The 21564-nt window shown below is 42.5% G+C and overlaps 1 protein-coding gene across 4 annotated transcripts in view; it reads right to left on the minus strand.

The window, feature by feature from the left end:
- Positions 1 to 16479: 16479 nt before the first annotated feature.
- Sbno1 (strawberry notch homolog 1) overlaps positions 16480 to 21564 on the minus strand; it is a 49728-nt gene continuing 44643 nt past the window's right edge. For all 4 annotated transcript variants that reach the window (XM_051205035.1, XM_051205037.1, XM_051205038.1 and 1 more), the window contains exons 29-32: positions 20399 to 20536; positions 19775 to 19851; positions 18843 to 19036; positions 16480 to 17753 (exon numbers count right to left, since the gene is read on the minus strand). In XM_051205035.1, coding sequence (XP_051060992.1) covers positions 17611 to 17753; positions 18843 to 19036; positions 19775 to 19851; positions 20399 to 20536 — 552 coding nt within the window. In that variant the 3' untranslated portion in view covers positions 16480 to 17610. The remainder of the gene's footprint in view (positions 17754 to 18842; positions 19037 to 19774; positions 19852 to 20398; positions 20537 to 21564) is intronic.

Raw genomic sequence — 21564 nt, forward strand, 5'->3', positions numbered from 1 at the left:
GATGGAGCCCACGGCATAATGCACATTAGACAAGCACTCTCCTGAGCCACATCCTCAGACCCCAAGATTTTCTTGAGTGTATATGTAATTTATATGTATACAAGAATATCTGTGTGTCTACCTACAAAGACCAACAGAGGAAGTCTTTGTTTTTTTTTTGTTTGTTTGTTTTTGTTGTTGTTTTGTTTTGTTTTTCAAGACAGGATTTCTCTGTGGCTTTGGAGGCTGTCCTGGAACTAGCTCTTGTAGACCAGGCTGGTCTCGAACTCACAGAGATCTGCCTGCCTCTGCCTCCCCGATTGCTGGTAGCCACCACTGCCCAGCAAAACTTATTTTTTAAAACCTTGTTTAATGCAGGCACAGTAACAATATAACTGAAGTGTTCTATCGTCCTTTTCCCCTTCTGAAAGTATTTGATACATTACTGTCTCTGCCTAGCTCTACCAATGTAAGACAAAGATGATTGGTTTCAAACATTTTCCCCCTGCAGTATTAGCTGAAAGTTCAACAAAATGCAGGGTTTAGTAAAAGCTTATTTATATTATCGCATGTGTATTGGTGTTTTGCCTGCATTATGTCCATTCGATGTATGTTTATCTGGAACCAGGGGAGACAAAAAAAGAGTTTCAGATCCTCAGGAACTGGAGTTACAGAAGATCCTGAGCCACCATGCAGTGCTGAAAATCAAACACAAGTCCTCTGCAAGAACAGCCAGTGCTCTTACCTGCTGAGCTATCTCTCCAGCCCTAACCAGGTTTAAGTTTTTATGAAGTTCCATTATTTTTCCTTTAATAACTTGTACTGCTGGAAGATCTAGCCAAGATCTCAAAGAGTTCCATGTTATGTTTTCTTTTAAAGTCCTCAAAGGTTGTAATCTTATATTTGTGTCATTCATCTATGTATCTAAATTTAATTGGTTTGTTTGTTTGGTTTGTTTTGTTTTGACAGAGGTTTTCTCTGTATAAACAGCCTTGCCTGTCCTGAAACTAGGTCTGACTATCAGGCCGCTGGCCTCAAACACACAGAGATCCGTTGTCTGCCTCTGCCTGCTGAGTGTTGGGATTAAAGGTGTATGTGCCTCCACCACCCAGCAAGTTTAACTATTTCGATATATGGTATAAAGCAAGTTTGAATTTATTTGCATGCTCCTATTACTGGCCCCAGTAGCGTTTGTCAAAAAGAGTATTCTTTTCCCCACATGAGGTTTTGTTTCCGAACCCTAAATTCTATCTGGTTCATTGTCCTATGTGTTTATCCCTTTGCCAGCATTACACTATTCCAGTTTCTGTAACTATATTGTAGTACAGTTTGGAACCCACAAGTGTGGGTGTGGGCCTGGAGAGATGGCGTATGGGTTGAGGACACTCTGCTCTTCCTGGGGCTGAGTTTAGTTCCAGCACTTGCATCTCCTGTCTCACAGCTCTTGTGTAAGTCCGGGAGTTCTGACCCCTTCTAGCCTCCAAAGGTACTTGCATGCTCATAGTGCACACATAGATGCTCAGGCGCACACACACATCACCGAAATAAACATTTTAGGGTTTTGTTTTTAATTTTTTGTTCATTGGTGGTTTGCCTGCAAGTATGTCTGTGTGAGAGTGTCAGATGCCCTGTTGAGTTACAGACAGTTGGGAGATGTCATGTAGATGCCGAGAACTGAACCCAGGTCTTTTGGAAAACAACCAGTGCTCCCAACAACTGCTCCAGCCCCATCTGTTAGTTGGGGTTTGCAGTCCAGGCTGGCCTCGAACTCAGAGATCCACCTGCCTCTGCGTCCTGAAGGCTAGGACTAAAGGTGTGTGCCTCTATTGCCCAGCTTATTTTTCCTTTTTGAGGAAGGGTCTCTCTCTATGTATGTATTATGTATGTGTGTATGTGTATATGTATGTGTGTATACATGTATATGTATGTATGTAACATATGTGTGCCTAGGTATGTATGTATGTATGTATGTATGTATATGTATGTGTGTATATGTATGTGTGTATGTATATGTATTTATGCATCCCAAGTTCTCCTTGGCCTTATGTCAATCCTCCTGCTTCTTTTTCCTCAATGTTGAGATTATAGCAATTAGCTATTTCATTTTATTTTGAGGCATAATTTTCATTTTAGTACAAGTTGTCTTGAAATTCTCTGTATAGCCCAGGATGGTTTCAAACTCACAATCCTCCTGCCTCAGCCTCCTGCGTGCTGGATTATAAATAACTATGAGCCACATCTGGCAAAGATGACTTTCCATTTATTTCCAACTGAATTCCTGTCGTCTGAATGAGTTTTGTCCTTATTTCTACAGGTATTTTTAACCACTAATCTTGGTGTATGTTTGTGTGTTGTGTATGTGTGTACATAGAAGCAGGCATCATGGAAGCCAGGAGGGTTGGACACCCTTGGAGCTTGTTAGAGGCAGTTGTGAGCTGCCAGACATGGGTGCTGGGAACCAAACTCCAGTCCTCTGCTAGAGCCAGTTCCCAGCCACTATTGTTCTGTTTTGTTTTGCTGTTGATTGGTTTTTTTGTTTTGTTTTGTTTTTTGAGACAATGTCTCATTCTATGTCCCAGAGCAGCCTCAAATTCCAGACCTCTGAGCAGTGGGCTGGACACACAGAACCACATCCACCTAGCATTTCTCTTCTGATATTATAAGTGGAATCACTGTCTCCTTTTAAGAGTTATTTTTGGGTTGGAGATGGCTTAGTGATTAAGAGCACTGGCTACTCTTCTAAAGAACGGGGTGTGATTCCCAGCACCCACATGGTGGCTCACAACCGTCTGTAACTCAGGATCCAGGGAATCTGATGCTCTCTCCTGGTCTCCCATCAGCTAACAGCACCAAGTGCACTTGGCTACTGAGCCATCTCTTCCTCTTTTTTTTTTTTTTTTTTTTTTCTTATTTTCTTTTTTTCTGAGGCAGGGTTTCTCTCTGTAACTAACCAACCTGGAATTTGCTTATAGGCCAAGCTGGCCCCACACTCACAGAGATATACCTGCCTCTGCCTCCTGAGAGCTGGGACTAAAGACTGCGGACCAACACTGCCCAGCAACCATTTCTTTTTTTAAAGAAAGAATTTTTTTTCTAATTATCTGCATGAGTGCAGGTGCCTGAGGAAGCTAACAGGGTGTCAGATCCCCTAGAGCTAGACTTACAGTTAGTTGTGAGCCACCTAATATGGGTGCTGGCATATGAACCGTGGTCCTCTGCAAGAGCAGTCAGTGACCTTAACCATCCCCCGGAACTGTCTTATTTTAGGCTTAATTTCTGAAGAATTTATTATTGTGTATGTGAACCACAAGTATACTACAGCACAGGTGCGCACAGGTGTGGAGAACAGAAGGCAGCTACATAGACTCGGTTCTATTTCTCTCTATGTGGGTTCCAGGTACTGAACCAAAAAGATATATATTGGTAATTCGTTGAACTTTAGTTACAATATACTAGCCTGGTCTTCACATAGAACCTACACCTGCTCCATGCTTGTGAACCATGTTGCCTGTCCTGAACTATTCATTTCTGTGCATAGAAATAGAACCAGTTTTCACGAATGGGTCTTCAATGCTTCAACTTTCCCAAACTTACTTAGTAGCTCTAATAGCATGTGGCTAGAATCCTTGGAGTATTCTATGTATAAGATCAAGCCCTATTCCAGGCAGTGGTGGCACAGGCCTTTAATCCCAGCATTCAGGAGGCAGAGGCTGGAAGATCTCTGAATTTGAGGTTATCATGATCTACAGGGAAAGTTCCAGGACAGCCAGGACTACACAGAGAAACCTGGAAAAAAAAAAAAAAAAAGTCTGGAAAAAAGAAAAAAAGAAAAGAAAATGTGCTGTGAGAATAGTTTTTACTTTTTGAGGAGGGAGCAATTTGAGACAGGGTTTCTCTGTGGCTTTGGAGCTTGTCCTGGAACTTCCTCTGTAGACCAGGCTGGTCTTGAACTCACAGAGATCTGTTTCCCCATCCACCCCCAAGTGCTGGAATTAAAGGCATGCACCACCACTTCCTGGCTCACTTCTTTTTCTTTGAGAGTGTGCATCTGTGTGTAGATTCTTACCTCCCATCTATTTCAAAAAATTATTTTTAATTATTCATGTGTATTTCTATGGGAGCAGGGAGAGTTATGTATACACAGATGCAGGTACCTCTAGAGACCAGAAGAGGTCATCAGATCACCTGTGAGCCCCTTCCTTGACTTGAGTGCTAGAAACAAAACTCAGATGCTCTTGAAGATGATCTTAACCACAAGCCATTTCACAGCCCCTCCATGGTTTTCCTTTCCATCTATTGAGTGTGTGGATGGGTGCCACAGTACTCATGTAGAGGTCGGAGTTTTTTCAAATGTAGTTGGACTTTACTTTTTGGGACTGCTGGCACCCACAGAAGCTTACTATGAAAACTTTGCTGTCAGCTTTAGTTCTTAGAATTTAAATTAACCTATTTTTATTAATCTATGTTCTTCTACTCTGTACTGTATGGCTGACCTCTTAAGTGTCTCTCTGGTGTCTCTTGCACTTAGATTCCTTCCCTTCCTTTCTCTTCCCAGAAACCCTGCCTTTCCCCTCCTGCTTACCTATTTGGCTGTTCAGCTTTTATTACACCAATCACAGCAATACATCTTTACACAGTGTACAAATATTCTGCAATAGAGGAAAAAGTGTGGGAGTTGGTTCACTTCTACCATATGGGTCCTAGGCATTGAACTCAGGTCCTAAAACTTGGCTCCAAATGCCATCTCATCTTACTGGCCCTCCTTCTACCTGGTAATGGTCTCTCCTGCTGTCTCTGTGGTGTTGCATACTCAAGGCTACCTGGTACATGAGCTACCTGGTACATGCCTCCCAGTCCAAGACAGCTAGGATTACAAACTGAATCCACCACAGATTTTTATCTGGGCTCTGTGAACAAGATTCAAGTTGTCAGCCTGCATGACAGGTGCCTTTACCAGTGAAGACACTTTATTGATCAGTATTTTGGAAAAATATAATTTTCATTAGCTCTTAAAAGTACGCTTCTCTGTGGGATATTCATATATACGCTGGGCTCGTATCACATAAACAGCCTCCATGTGCTCAGAGATAAAAAAAAAAAAAAACCAAGTATGACTGAGAATACCTCTGTGGGGGATACCAGTTGTCTCCATTTTCTTCATTTTTAAAATGACTTGTGCCTGTCTATCTGCATGTGGGTCTGTGCATGACGTGAGTGTGTGCGGCTGTCCAGATGCCAGAGGGCAGATGCCCTGGTACTGCAGTCCCCGGTGGCTGTGGATGCTGGGGCAACTGAGCAGTCTGTCCAGCCCCTTTTCTCCCTTCTTCCTTGTTACATCAGACCTCTGTTCTGCATCATTAGGGCTGTCTTATCATCACTACAGCCTTGTTAAGCAGTATTTTCTCAGTGCTCCAAAAGCCAGAACTCTGATCTAGGGATTGACAAATCAGGCCTTTTTTGAGGCTTCTGGGGAGAAACTCTGCTCCCTTCAGCTTCTGGTTGCTCCCAGATGTTCTTGGTTTGTGAACATGCCACTCTGATCTCAACTTTAGCCTTTTGTTTGTTTTATTGTTTTATATTTTTTGAGTTTCTCTGTGTAGCTTCGCAGATCAGGCTGGCCTCGAACTGACATAGATCAAAGGTGTTCGCCACCACTGCCCAACTTGCTTTTGTTTTTTGAGACAGGGCTTCTCTGTGTAACAGTCCTGGCTGTCCTGGAACTCACTCTATAGACCAGGCTGGCCTCGAACTGATAGAGATCCACCTGCTGCTGCCTCCTGAGCACTGGGATTAAATGTGTGCACCACCACCACCACCAGGCTCAAAATAGCTCTTCAGGAGCCCATGCTGCTGCTTTGACTCTGGGGCACATCTTACCTCTTACAGCATCTAGGGCTGCATTCAATCCACAGCAAATTGGCATGCTCTTCCCTGGGGAACCTGAGAACCATTTCCACTCCATTCCGGAGCTGCTTGCAGTTCTTCATAGAGGGTTGAGGCCTCATGTGCTCCCCCTCTACAAGATGGATTTCTATGGAGTCTCTGGACTCACTACATCCAAATCAGACATATTTGCCTCTTTTTTCCCCCAATGAAAACTTGAGCTTTGAAGCTGGAGAGATGGCTCAGGTCCTCCCTGAGTTTAGTTACCAGCACCCGGCTCACAAAGCTTGCAATCTGTAATTCCAGCTCCAGGGGACTGGATGCCCTCTCTGACTTCAGTGGGGTACCTGTATTTGCATGTACATAGATACCCACATATACACATAATTAAAGATAAAAAAATTAAGTATATCTGGAATAAAACAAACAGCCCAGAAAGGCCTTCCTATCATTTGGAACCACTCTCAGTATGAAGCAACCTTCTAGAGCAGTTAATGGTGCCAGCCTAGCACAGGGAATAGCTAAGGGGACTTGTAGGAGAAACCAGAGGTGGCACCTGTGAAGGGCAAGGCCTATTTCTGGGCTTCTAGAACACTGGGTAGGGCACAGCCCCAAAGATGACTGCAGACTGACCTCTCCCTCTCCTTTTTCTCTAAAGACCTATTTTTAATTAAGTGTATGGTGTGTGTCTGGGTGTCCACCACATACAGTACAGGTACTCAGAGGCCAGAGGCATTGGATGTCTTGAAGCTGGAGTTGCAGGCAGCTGTAAGTCTCCAGATGTGAGTGCTGTGAACCCAACTCAGGTCCTCTGGAAGAGCAGCCATTACTCCTAACTGGAGTGTCTCTCCACCCCCTGCAGTAATTTGTGACTCCAAGTTCACAGTGGAATTTCCTGACTTCCTACAACTAATCATTCTACTGTGAGTTTCTCCTATGGCTCACGCATCATAGGTAACCAGGGTTCAGATAGAGCATTTCTGTGTCATATCAAAACCTACCACCCAGAGAAGCTACTTCAGAAAGTGGAATGTCAGCATGGTCGGGGGACAAGGGTTTGGTTACAGGAGCCTGAAGTTCTCAACTACTGTTATCTATCATGAATAAGGGCTGCAGGGTGACTCCATGAAAAAAAAAAAAAAGCATTTGTCTGCAAGGCTGAGGGCCAGTATTTCAATTTCCAGGATCTAAGAAAAAATGTTGTGTGGGTGTTAACAACTCACCTGTAATCCTAGCACATGGGAAGCAGAGAGGGGATCCCAGGGCCAGCTGGGTTTAGTGAGGAACCCTCCCTCCATACATAGGTGGAGAGCAATGCAGACACCCATTGTCAATTCTGACTTCCATAAAACACACCATGTGCCCACAGGCAAACATGCTCGCACACATACACACACACCTCCCCCAACCAATCAAAAAAATAAATCCAATATTCAAGGCTAACTGAAGACTCACGTAACCATCTTCTCTTGATTCTTGGTGTAATTTTTAACACCACTCCCTAACTCAGTGGCCTTTTTGGGGCCAATGATAGGCTCACTTCTAACCCAGAGAGCACTCACCACCCAGAGTGGGCAGCTTTCAGAGGAGAATTGGACTCTAAAAATAAGTATTTTGCACAGTTCTTTTAGCTTCTTTTTCTCCATAAAGGCCTCCACAGATGGCTTCTTTACATCATGCTCTCAAATGACTAGCTGATAAATATTCATACTTATGGAAATTGTATTGTACATATTCCAACCTTCAGCAGAACTAACATTTGTTTTATTTTGTCTCTCAGGGTGGTGCCCTTTGTTCAGAAGGCTTGTTCTCTGCGAATGCACACCAAGTGCTTGCATACACACACATAACCATACACATTCTTGCTCCTTCATGATTAATTTTTCAGGGCAATGGTTCACAAGCAAGGGTGATCTTGTCCCTCAGAGGACATCTGGCAATGTCTACAGACATTCTGGGATTTCACAGCTGGGGCTGCAGATGCGTGTCACTCCTGTGGCATGGCCAGTTGCGGGCCAGGCATGCTGATGAACATCTCACAATCCCCATAATCTCCTTGGCCACCATCACCAAAAATGACCAGAGTCAGTAACAGTACCCAGGCCAGGGCAACTACAGCGAAGCTGAAAGTAGATGTGGGGTACACAAAAAAAAAAAAAAAAAAAAAAAAAAAATGCTAAAAGGAATAAAGTCAAAGTAAACAAGCTGGGAAAAAAAAAACCCCACAAAAATGGAGAACAAGTTCTATGTGAAGACTTTAATAAAAGTTCAACCAATTACCATTATAAACATTTTTGGTGGTATTCAGGGTTGAACCCAGGACTTCAAGTATGCTAAGCAAGCACTCAACCACTGAGTGAGATATGCAGCCTTTTTTTTTTTTTTTTTTTTTTTTTTAAGGCAGGGCTTTTTATATAGTCTAGGCTAGCTTTTCATTTGCTCTGTAGCCCAGACTAAATTCCAACTGGAGATCCTCCTACTTTGACCTCCCAAACGCTGGAAATCACATGAGCAATTAGAAAGGGAGCTCAAGGTCAATCTTATTAATATTTGAAGAAACTCTACCAAGTAATCAAGCTTTCAATCTCTGCAGCGGCTTGGAATACCTTGATGGAAAAGCAGTACAGAGAAAGACATGCCATTTAGCCAAATGGTGTAGGGGAGCTTTCGCAAAACAGTGAAGCTGAAAGTACCTGGGAAACATGCTTATAAAAAGGGTTGTGTGTGTGTGTGTGGGGGGGGGGCGTTTGATTTCCTAAGCAGAGCAGAGCAAGCAGCTCTGCAAAGCAACTGGGCTGGGAGGCAAGAATCCTGGGACAATTATTCCTCCTACCTTTTTGGCATGAATTAAGGCATCAAATCTATTAGCTACATTAAAAAATGTCTTTCTTATTGTAAGATGGATGTGGTCACATGCATACCAAGTCTATACATGTGAACGTAGTAGGCTCTCTCCACTTTTACATAGGTTCAGGAATTGAACTCAGGTTGTCAAGGTTGTTGGCAGTCACTTTTATCTGTGGGACCATTTCACCAGCCCCACACTTTAATTTTTTTCAAAGGTTTATTTTATGATGGGCAGTGGTGGTGCATGATTTTAATACCAGCACTCACAGGCAGGTGGATGAATCCCTGTGAGTTTGAGGCCAGCCTGGTCTATAGAACAAGTTCCAGGACAGAAAGGACTAGACAGCAAAACCCTATCTCAAAAAAGCAAAACCCAAAAAAAAAAAAAAATTTTTTTTTTTTTTTTACTTGTATGAGTGTTTTGCTTGCATGTGCTAAGTGCACCAGTAAACGCTTGGTGGCCTCAGGTCAGAAGAGGGAATTAGGTCCCCTGGTACAGAAGTTACAGGTGGTTGGGAGCCACCATGTGGGTGCTGGGAACCAAACCCAGGTCCTCTGCAAGAGCAATTAGTGTTCTTGGCCTTGATCAATCTCTCCAGCATTACATTTTAAACTGTTTAAGAATCCTATTAATTTATTGTTTGATGATGTACACACAAGACTGATGTATACATGAACATCATCAGGGGATAAGTTTCTGGGGATTCAGTAGCATGCCCTTTACCCAAAGAGCCATTCTCAGCTTTACTAAGAACAGTCTCATTAGCAGCCCTCAATGGCTATGTAGACCAGGCTGGCCTACTTCTATACAATTAAGTATGTGGGCAACTAAGCCACCTGGAACCCCAACTCCCACATAGTATCTTCTGAACCACACACACAATGTAATAAAAACAATTTTACATCAGAATTTCCTTCTGTCTTCAAACACACTAACCGTAGTTTACTCAAGTTTTGAGTAAAAAATTTAATATTCCTTTCACAGTGTTAATACTGACACCAGAGATTTTAATTAAATTCTTTTTCACATTTCAAGTTACACAACACATACAGCTCAAGCTGCCCTCTAAATCACTAATGTGATAACACCGTGTACCACTGCACACAGATTATAATTCCCTCGGGCAGATTCAACTGAAACTCTAGAAAAACCATGTTGTTTTTTGTTTCTCTGTGGCTTTGGAACCTGTCCTGGAACTAGCTCTTGTAGACCAGGCTGGTCTTGAACTCAAGAGATCTGCCTGCCTCTGCCTCCCAAATGCTAGGACTAAAAGTGTGTGCCACCACTGACTAGCAAAAACCCATGTTCTAAAACACTGGTTTCAGTGGACAGGGTTATAATATGTGACTCAGGCTGGCCTTGAAGCAATTCTCCTAAGTCTCCTGAGTGCTGGGATTATGTTTCTGTCATGCCTGCCTAGACACTGCTTAAAAACCCACTTTTGGCGGATGGCTGAAGAGATGGCTTAGCAGTTAAGGAGTGTTTGCTATCTCAAGCATCAGGGCACACACCTTTGATCCTACTATATGGGAGGCAGAGTTTGTGGCCTGGTCTACATAGTAGTTTCAGGTCAGTCAGGGCTATATAGAGATGGACGGGAGGGAGGGAAAGAACTTTCCTCTATTCCAGAGGACCAGTACCAAATTTACATCACAACTGCCTGTTAACTCCAGTTCCTTGGGATCTGACACTTTTTCTGGCCTATGGGCACTTTCACTCAGATACACCCATACCCATGAATAAACCTTAAAAAAAAAAAAAAAAAAACACACACACACACATTCGTGGTTTGCTTACATTTATGTCCTTATGAGGGTGTCAGATCCCCTGGAACTATAGTTACTGAGCTGTCATGTGAATGCTAAGAACTGAACCTGAGTCCTCTGAAAATCAGCCAGTACTCTTAATCCATGAGCCATCTTCCCGGCCCCCAAAACAAATCTAAAACCAAACTACCCTTGGCTTCAAATTTTTTCTCTCTATTCCCTTGTCAGAGGTGGTGAATGGTAGAATTCAGGCCTGGCACCTGAACATTTGACTCAAGTAGGCACTGAACCATGTAGATCTCTAACCTCTGTGCCTGCCTATCTGTGAGCCAAGGGGTGGAACTTGGACTTAAAGATGCTGAGATGGGTAACATACAGATACACACACATACAGTGCGCAAGTGACCTACTGGTCCTGTGTAACCAGACACTCATGCCTGTGATGTCTTCTCTGGCTAGATGAGACTCCTGGGCTAATGCACTCATGTGTGTGACTCCCAGTCCCTTCTATTCTATGTGCTAGCATCCCACTCAGCTCTCTCATGGTAGCCCACTGGTGAGTCACCTCTTTCAAGGACCCTTGGTGGGGATTCCTGTGAGGCTCCCATAATCCCCATGAAGCCTTACCTGCAAACTTTCCCTACTGGGAAATTAACTGCCCACAAGCAACCCCAAACTGTGAACAGCAGAATCCCAAACCTAGAATAACCCAACTGTTAAACATTTTCTACGTAGTATTAAGGGCACCAAATCCATATAGATCCTGAAGAGATGTTCATCTCTTATGAACAAAAGGTTTACCTGAAATCTAGTCTTGACCATGGAAACAATATAGAAAGCACTGAACCACTGGCTATCACCGCCAGTTCCCCACTCAGTGTTTCACTGTCCATAATCCTTGTTCAGACAGAAGGACTCTGCTCTGGGGTGCATTCTAACCAGAGCTCTGAAGCCCCAACCTCTTGTGGTTGCTGTCTGTCTTGTGCCTTTGCAGTCAAAGTCAAGACACAGGCAAGTCAACTACTTTGTTTTTATGTCTATTTTGCTATTTTGGTGTGTCTGTGTGTCCACTACCACATGTACAGAGGTCTAAAGATAGACACCTTGAGAACCCTACATCTACTTTATAGTGCCCTCAGTGATTTGGCCTCTATGCTAATGAAGCCTAAGGCCTTCTTTGCACCCACTAGGCAAGTATTCTATCACATACCAAGCTATGCCTACCCAGACCTCCAGAGCCCTTCAAAGTACCAACATAAAAACTTCAACCTTTGCCAAGGGACAAGACTTTTGAGGTGAGGAAAGTTAATGACATGGTGACAGATGCCATAAAACCACATCACAACACCAGAATGAAAAGGATATTTAACTGTTTAATTTTATTTAAGAATTCTACAAAACAAAACAAAATCCAAACAAAAATAAAAAACAAAACCACAACCAAAACCTAAATACAGAGTACTTTCATTGTGAAGACTGAGTGTTTCTACTTGTGGGTGAATGAACCCTGCTCAGTGAAGCCGACACACTTGTATCGCAAGAGGCTGGATCTGAGAGTTACATAGCAAAATGATGGCAGCACTGGGTCTGGACACTCGGCAGCAGGTTCTTGGGAGAGGCTGAAGGCAGCATGTGGCATCGTGGGAGCAGCGTGCAGCCTTCCTTCAGATGGACACTCCTGTGCAGAGCAGCCATACAAAGAGAACTGAGGAAACCAGAAGCCACCAAGAGTTCACATGAGACTCTGTTTCAGGTCTTCGGACTCCAGATGTTCTCAGGTGCACCGTGTCAGATGAGGAAGACAAGTTCCTACATAGAAAATACCCTCTGCGCAAGGAGGTAGAACCTGGCACAAGTTTTATTGCAGAGACACAGTACACCTCTCCCACCCTTCATGGTTGATGATAAAGTGGTTATTGAAAAGAATAGTTAGCAAATTCAGTAAGAAGTATGAACAGGGTGATTTTTTTTTTTTTTTTAAAGTGGTGAGGCTGCACTGTGCTATGTTAAGAAAAATTTAGCAAGTTCCCTCAGTCCCATAAAGTAAAGCCAGAAGAGCAGCTCATGCCACTTTACCTTCTTCAGTGTCACAGTCACTGCTATGGCAACAAGGTCCTCCCCATCTATCTGCACAGGCTCACAAGACCCTTGGGGTGGGGTCTGGGTTAGAGGGCCAGAAGCAGAAAGGCCAGACTAATAATTCCCAAGGGACTTGCATGATGTTGTTTCTCAGCCTGAAGTCCAAAACCAAAACAAAACAAAAAAAAAAAAAAAAAAAAAAAAAAAAAAAAACCAAAACAAAAACATAGCGGCCACCTCCTCTCTCTCCACACTAACTAAAAGGTGTATCACACTGTTAACAGTTTGCGGTAGAACTCCTGGCCTATCCGTGCCTTGCTATATCCCTATAGATGACTGGCTGCTGCTGCAGGACACAGGCCAACTATGTCTCAGGCACCAGAGGAAGGGAGAGAATTTCTGCTGGAGCAATCTGTGACAGACCTTCAATCATGACAACTAAGTTCCAAAGACTCAACCAAATGTAGGCAATTTTCACCAAGTCTACCAAGCTGAGTGTTCACCAAAGTCTTTCCTGAGAATTAAAGAGGACATTTTCTGAGGGTACGAAGGCTTGTAAATAAAACCCCACTCCTGTGCCCTTGGTGAGGGTCAGCACCATCTCCATGGCCTCACCGGGCTTTCAGCACCAGCATCAATCCCCTCATCAGGAATGAGACCCTAACAATGACCTGCCTTGTGTGCTAAAGGTTGTGGCAGCTTCTACAGTAGACTAGAATAGATAAGGTCATCTGTCACATACTAAGAAATATTTGTGATCACTTATTATAATCAGATTACTGGTGTTTGTCATAAAGTAATCTGTTGTCACCTGTGGGGTCACAGAAATCTAACTTCTTATACACAGGAAGCCAGCAGCCAGGCCAAAAGCCAATGAACTCTCTGCAAAGTCTTCCTGTCAGGCAGGTGGCAGGGACTGAGGGACTGCTGCAGGCCTCAAAAAAGGCACAAGAGTCAGTCAGTCAGGGTTCTAAGGGGCTGTAGTTGGCTGTAGGCACACTGAAGATTAGTTAAAGGAGCTCAAGGGAGGTCTAGAGAAGCTTTTCCTTAAACATGAAACCATCAGGCTCACTATAGCTTCTGGAGAACAAAGATGAGCACAACCAGTCACATGGTTACAGGGTCAGGAGTGGGGCTCAGGTGTAACCCAAGACAGCACAGCCAGGTTGTGGGCAATGTGGGCAACGATGACTCCTACAACCAGGATGCAAAGATGAACTCTAACACAACTACTGACTCACCTAAGAAGCTTTCCACAGTTTCCTAAGTTTAAAATAACGAATTTTAAGATGCCCCATATGGGAGTCTAGAAAAGAATAAATAGGAGGGAGGGGGGGGCGCATAAGAACAAGTAAATGGGGTCCTGATTTACAAGATTTACACTTGAAATGTAGAAGAACTCACACTTCCCTATACACTCATTATGTACATATATAAGTACAGCATACAACAGAGAGTGGGCAATCTTGCTTTAGACAGCTAGCCTTGTTGAGACATTTTTTTGCGAATGGTTTGTCTGATCAGCCACATCCATGACATGGAATGCTTGGCTCATTTGAGCACAGTGTGCCAAAGCACCTATGTGGGGTATGTGTGTATGTGTACGTCAGAGTCCACACACATCGGAATAGGAAGGACATTTAACAAACACACCATCACAGTGTTTCTTTTGCCATGGGTATTCCTCAACTAACTAAATATTCACTGTGTGGATGCTGGCCCAAGAACGCCATTCCTAGCAAGTGCCAGTGTCCATAAAGATTCCTCCATAAAACCAGGCTCCTTGGGTTAGGTCTCATGGGATGAGAATGTCTCTGCCTGCATTCAAGCGAGCCACAGCGGCCCCTAGGCTAAGATGGGGAGCGGAGGACAGGAAGTCCTCCTTCCCCTTCGATGGTTTCTCACAAGTTGTTCTAATATCATGGCATGGAGATCAGCAAATAAATGTCTGAAAGGCTACAGCCAAAACTCCTCTGAAGTTTGGTAATCTAGAACTTTTCTTTCCATAGACAGAGCAAATTACAAGGTTTATTGTTGTAACTCAAAAAGGCTCTTAAGTGCTGAGTAAGAATAAATACACATATGTACACACCTACAGCTACTACAGTGCTTTGGATACAAGTTCTTGCTAATCTATACACACAGGAAAAAGCAAACACTCAAAGCGGATCTGCAAATTTAGTAGAAAAAGAGAAAACTGCTTAACCTGCCTAGCTTTCTGACAACTTGTGTTTACATAAACACTTTTAATACTTCTCTGACTCTGCACCACTGACAGCTCTGGCTTGACCACAAAGAAGGCAAGCCTGTGGCACAGAGGTTGCTAGAAGAGGGAGACATGACCTCCCTAGCAAGCACACCTGAGCAGCATGGGACCTGGGAGTGATTCAGCACAATCGGGACTGTAAACTCTGAAAACACTGATGGGACCAACAATAGGATCTGCTGCTCAGAGATGTATTGCTTAAGTGGGAGAAAAGGCATCACAGAGGCCAAGGACTTATGGAGGGTAGAGTTAAGTAATGCCCCTGGATGCAGATGTGGCATTCAGATCTGGTGGGAGACTGGACCTACTTTATGTGACAGTGGCTGAGACGACTTGGACTGTGATACAAGGAACCCTTGGATGCTGGAGCTTTCCTGGTGACTGACATGATTTTTGTAGGGCACAGTGCAGACAGCACATGCTCCTCTCCAGAGGGGTTGGCATCAACCCAGGTGTCACACACACTGAAGTGGGCAAAGGTGACTCAGTTTCTGCGGTCTTCCACAACCCCTGCCTTTTCAAGTCTGCTTTGAAAGGGCTTTTTCTTACTAAACAACAAAAATGATGAACAGAACACAAACAGACCCCTAACCAAGACTTGGCTACTCCAAGAGCACATGTCACAGCGTCATCAGTGAGTGAGTGAGGTGTTCACTAACCAGTAGGCGGTGCTTTGAAAGCATAAGAAAAGCCAGGACGCACCAAAACAGACATCTGCACATGCAATGGGGCTGCGATCAACAGCTTAGAACACAGCAACTTCCCTATTTTCTGCGATTTGGTCTCACGGAGAAAGTGAGTTAAGCCAAACCCGTTGCTTAGGCCTTTTTTCTTAACATGCCAAAGATAATGGTCCACTAGTACAAAAAGAAAAGCTCAGAGGTTTTGTTAAGGGAGACACAATTCTATTCTTAGTGGCCAACCGGATCTAGGTCACAAAGGGATACTGCTTGTTGCTCATGAAATCACTGCCTGAGATACACGGAATGAGGATAAAAGTTGCATCCACTGGGCAAAATGTGCCCAAGAACAAAAACCATTCTCCACTTGTTCTTTGAGGCACTAAAAATAAATAAATCTGGAACAATATTACGGTAAACTTAACCAAAGAAACTAGAGAGAATGAGAGCCCCAAGTGCTCCATCAGGTTTCTGTCACTACACACACCTCACCCAATTCTTTGAGAAGTTTAAAAAGCTACAAAGAGAATAATTCAACTTGAAAAACATTCAAAAGTACCATCATTTACCCCATCCTTAAGATCACCTCAGATTTCAAGAAGGGGCATCAGTCAGACTCTAAGGCTACCTAAAAGGCTAAGGCCACACCGAGTTCTACAGAGCCCTGCTACCTAGGCCTGGAGTCCCCAGTGATGGCCTAAACAAGAGTCCACTTCATTAGTACAATAACTTTTTTATTCAACATCTACAAGATTTGTTATCTTGTAGCTTTTAACCAGATTTATACAATCTCAATTTTTCAATAGTGCAACCTGTGCAAGCAAAAAAAAAAAAAAAAAAAAAAAAAAAAGATAGAAAAAAATGGGGGAGAGGGGCGACTGGGAGATAAAACAAAAAAACCAATTGTCCCCTCACTTTTTTTTTTTTATAAACATCTATTATAGGCGAAACAAAACTTACCCATGTTATAGATAAGTGTCTATTCACATTTGTACATTACCATTTTTTAACAGCTGGAGATAATCTCTACAATGTCTTATAGCACATTAAACAATATTCAAGTTACTGGGTAACAACAACAACAACAACAACAACAACATACAGCAGAAGCCAAGTGTTTTCTCAATGTCTAGTTTACAACTCAAGCACGGTTTCCGGTTTGAATGACCAAGCAGATTCAGATAATGAAGTAAAAAAGATTATGTGCAAGATGGAAGCCAATTATTATACTCCTTCCTAAAACTATGTTTAAGTTAAGGAAAATGTAACTAGTGAAAAGGCTCACAGCCATTTTTTGCAGCACAAATTAGAAATACTATCAACACATTAAAATAAACTTTTAAAGAGTTTTATCATAAAAAAGGTATGTACTTACTACTTTGACAAGAAACCTGGGACAGGGAAGAGCGGGCAGGGCTGAGGGTTAGAAGCAACACCCAGGTATCAACACTAGAAATGCAATACCCAATGCTGTATATCTCCAATGCTTCTCTCCACATGTGACTTCTGTGGTAATCTTGATTACACATGCTTTCAAAAACATGCACTGCCAACAAAAGCTACAAAAGAACCTGAATGCATGGCACGCAACCCTTCACTTCATGCTGTAGGAAACACTTTAAGTTGGAAAAGAAACCAATATATATATTCTGTATTTAGAAACTTGGAATACATGCATCTGGGGAACTCCCACAGTATTGACAAGGATGTACTGTGTTAACCCTGAGCACTGTAGAAAGGAAAAGTAAAGCCAGTTTGGGAAGTTCCAAGCATTTTCAACCAACTGTGGTCTTTTAGCATTTAACAAACTCACAGACAGACTGACACATACATACGCGCACACATACATCTGCTCTGCTCACCCACCCAAAGTAAAAGCGCACAGGCAGCCCCAAGGAAGCAAGAGGAAAGACATGTGTCCCCTCCACTCTGCTTGCTGTCAGCGTTGCTGCCTATTCCAGGTTTGTCCTTACCCCCCAAATTAACTAGAGAGCACAACTGAAAAAAAAAAAAAAGAAAAAAGAAAAGAACTCTTTGGAAACTGTCCCTGATTTTTATGCAAGTGGTATGCTCTCACAGCATTCAACACCACACGGAAGCTGCTGCTGTTTATGTGTTGCTCAAGTTGGTGATGCTCTGTGGGTGATGCTGCTGCCACAGCTGCTTTTGTTGGACTGCGAGCTGCTGAGACTGGTCTGAAGTTGACAGAAGATTTACAAGAGGAGACACGCAATTTGCCGGAATGATCAAACCTGTAATTAGCAAGGAGAATCTATGAAGGAGAATCCAGCAGAAACCACTGTATAGTAGTGCATTTTCACAGAGGACTGCAAACCAATCTCCCCCAGAAACCAGACAGAACTCAAGCTGTTCCTAGGAGGCTCCCAGATGCCTCAATATGGAATAAGGCACAAACTTATTCTAAGATAGAGGGTGAAAATGTATGTCTTAGTCATTGGCAGAGATGGACGCAAGAGTATAAGGCAAGTAGAGGCACAGGTCCTAGCTAAGGGAATTTCTACCCTGTGGGGAATCTGAACCCAATGTAGCAGCTGAGTATGCTTCCCTCCCACAATAGGGTTTCTTTGTATAACAGCCCTGGCTGTCCTGGAATTTGCTCTGTAGACCAAGCTGACCTGGAACTCATAGAGATCCATCTGCTTCTGTGGTCTGTGAGCTTTTTCTTTTGTAAGAAACCAGCAGCTGCAAACAAACTCATTTATATGAAACCTTTGCAAACCACAACTACCTGAATGGAAAAAAAAAGTTCACTAACTAGCAAGCAATCTTCTCATTACATAAAGAAGTTGTCAGCAAGGAATGGTGCAGGAACTACCCCACTTGTGGGACATCTAGCACCGATCACAGTGCTCTGACCTAGTCTGCTGGACTCAAAGCTCTCCTCTGGGTCACAGCCTGAAAGTGCACTGCCTAAGCCTGGCTGGCTGAATACATCACCTGAAAAGGAATAGGTCATCTCCAGAGCAGAGAGTAGCAGAAGGTAATGGTCAGGAGAAGTTGAGAGCAGTGCCAGAGACAACTACTAGCAGATCACAATGTCTACCATAAGGATCAAGTACAAATGGCTATGGTGGTGCCTGTCTGTGATCCCAGCACCTGAGGGTCTGAAGCCATAAACCAGGCTAAACTGCTCTCGATTTTGCAGAATGGACAGCATGTTCTGCTGTTCTGTGCCCATTACTAGAACAGATAGATAAATTTGTAAGAAATCTAAGGTGTTAGAAGTGAGTGGGGGAAAAAAAAGTAAATAATGATGATGATGTAGGATCTCATTCTCCTGCCCCCCAAAAACAAAACAAAAATAAAAAATAAAAACTCACCTACAATCCGCTGTCCATCTTCAGTTCTTAGCCGCACTATCTGCATTTTCACATTTGTGCCACTGACAGAGGCCAGAACACCCTCCACTTTCGTCCAGACACTCAGTACTGAGCCACATAACACATAGTATGTGCGGCAGCGGAGACCTATCTCACATATCAATCCTAAGCTTGCTTTTTTGCAATTGCCACGCCTAAGAAACATGGAAAGAGAAATATGTGTAGAAACATGCATACACATGAGTATATCTGCAAAGCCTCCTCATACTTCAAATGGAAAATAGATGACTTTTTCCTGGGACATCCCTTGGGCTTACTTACTAGGTTATCCTTTCCAAATCTAAGGGGTCCCAATTCTTAAGTTCAGCTGTACCTGAGGATGGCCTTCCTGCACACTTGGTTACTATCTACACACTTGGGACACTTCAATACCCTGTTTTATGGTGGCAGTGCTACTATGAAAACCACTTGCCAGCTGATACTGTGTCGATGAACCCTTGGTGCCAGTTTCAAGTCTGACTTGAAGTAAATAGAGTACAAATATCACAAATATAAGAACTGAAAAAAAGAGGTTACAGTATAGTCAAAAAGTTTCTGAATTCATTGACAGAGGTATCTAAGTTGTCAAAGAAAAATAAACTCAATACAAGAAAAACAAAATGGTGGGAAGGTAGCTCTTTCAGAATTGACACTAGCAGCCCAGGGACCTGAGCTTGATTCCGAACTCTAAAGGGTGAAGAATGAACTTAATAGGAGTTGTACTCTGACTGCCACATGTATGACTCAGACCAATATCATACACACCAATAATGTAATGAATTTTTGAGATTTTATTTATTTTTACTTTTGTGTGTGGGTGTTCTGCTTGTATTATGTTGTTAGGTAAATTACACACACATATAAAAAATGGGAAGAAACATGGAAACACTAACCAGTACGCATGAGTACAGGTGTCTGCAGAAGAATTATATTGATCCAGCCAGTGTACCAGAGCATCATCAGAGACTACCTGCAAAGACAGAAAACCCCATTGTAACAACTGAACACCTGACCTGGTTACTAATTACAGGAGCAGTTGACAACAAAACTATCTTCATCAGAAGGCCTAGCTTCCACTACTAGCAGAATGTAAATACCACCAGTAACTGAGGCCCCTCTTAGGGCCTCAACTAGCAGAGAGCTAGTTGAATATGGTTAACTTCTAGAAAGTTAAGGTAGTATTTTTAAAAAATATGTACGTAATGTTGGAAAAACAGGTATTGACTATTTTCTGGCAATTTGCAAGACAAAAACATACGGCATGCTCATCACAAATCAAAAGCTGATAGGAAGGACACCCTGTACCAAACCATTGCACTATGATCTGGGCATGGAGAGCCACATGTTCATCATATCTCAATGGGCAGTAACATCAAAACTGCAACAAATAAAATAAAAAAAAAAAAAAAAAAAAAAAAAAAACCACACCATCCTTGAATCCAGGAATTATAGCTAACATCTAGTTCCCTATCATGAAGCAAGCATTCACATAGTACTATGTGTGAGTGAGAAAATACCTTCTTATATTTCTTTTTCAGATCAGCATAAATTTCTAGTTTGAGTTGTTTCCCAGTGTTTGGTCGGTAAATTAAAAATAGTTTCTTCTTAGGGTTGACTTCTTTAACTAAGATTGCAGTTTTTTTGTTGTTTCTTATCTATTAAAAGAACAATTGAAAAATATGTAAGCATTTGTTTCTACACAATTAAAAATATTCTATAACAACACCACAGCAACAAATTCAAAAGACAACACCAAATAAGGTAGTAGTAGTGCATGCCTTTAATCCTAGGGCTTAGGAGGTAGAAGCAGGTGGATATCTGATAGTTCTAGACTAGCCTGATCTACAGAGTTAGTTCCAGGGGCAGCTATGGCTGTTACATAGGAAACCGTGTCTCAAAAACAAACAAACAAAGATAACACCAGCTAAATGTGTAAGTTATGTGACAATAAGCCCACATTTAAGACTTGAGAGGAGGCCACTTAGCTAACTCTAATGACACATAAAGACAGCAGTCTTTACTTTTTAAAAAAAATTTTGATTTTTAAAATATATTTCAATAATTTACTTTATTTTATGTGCGTTGGTGTGAAAATATCAGATCTCCTGGAACTAGAGTTATAGACAGTTACAAGCTGCCATTTGTGTGCTAGGAATTGAACCCAGGTCTGAAGAGCCAATGCTCTTAACCACTTGCTGAGCCATCTCTCCAGCCCCCTCCTCTTTTAAATGAACTTCTATTTTCTAATTATTTTAAAGATTTATTTGATTGATTGATTGATTCATTCATTCATTCCGTATGCATTATTTTGTCTGCATGTCAGAATAGGGCACCAGAACTCACTATAGATAGTTGTGAGCCACCATGCAGTTGCTGGGATTTGAACTCAGGACCTATGGAAGAACAGCCAGTACTCATAACCTCTGAGCCATCTCTCTAGCTAGAGTTTTGCTTTGTTTTTTTGAGACCTCCAATCATGTACCAGGCTGTCCTGGAACTCACTATGCAGCCCATATTAACTCCTGTGCCTGTCTCCACAGAAGCCTTCCTATGTCTATGTATGTGTACTTATTTACCTTGAGAATTACTTTTTTTTTTTTTTCTTCCAGAAAGAGTTTCTCTGTGTAGCCTTAGTTACACTGGAGCCTACTATGTCGACCAGGTTGGCTTCAAACTTCACAGT

The sequence above is a fragment of the Phodopus roborovskii genome, unplaced genomic scaffold (assembly GCF_943737965.1).
Source record: "Phodopus roborovskii unplaced genomic scaffold, PHOROB, whole genome shotgun sequence".
In the NCBI taxonomy this organism is placed as follows: domain Eukaryota; kingdom Metazoa; phylum Chordata; class Mammalia; order Rodentia; family Cricetidae; genus Phodopus; species Phodopus roborovskii.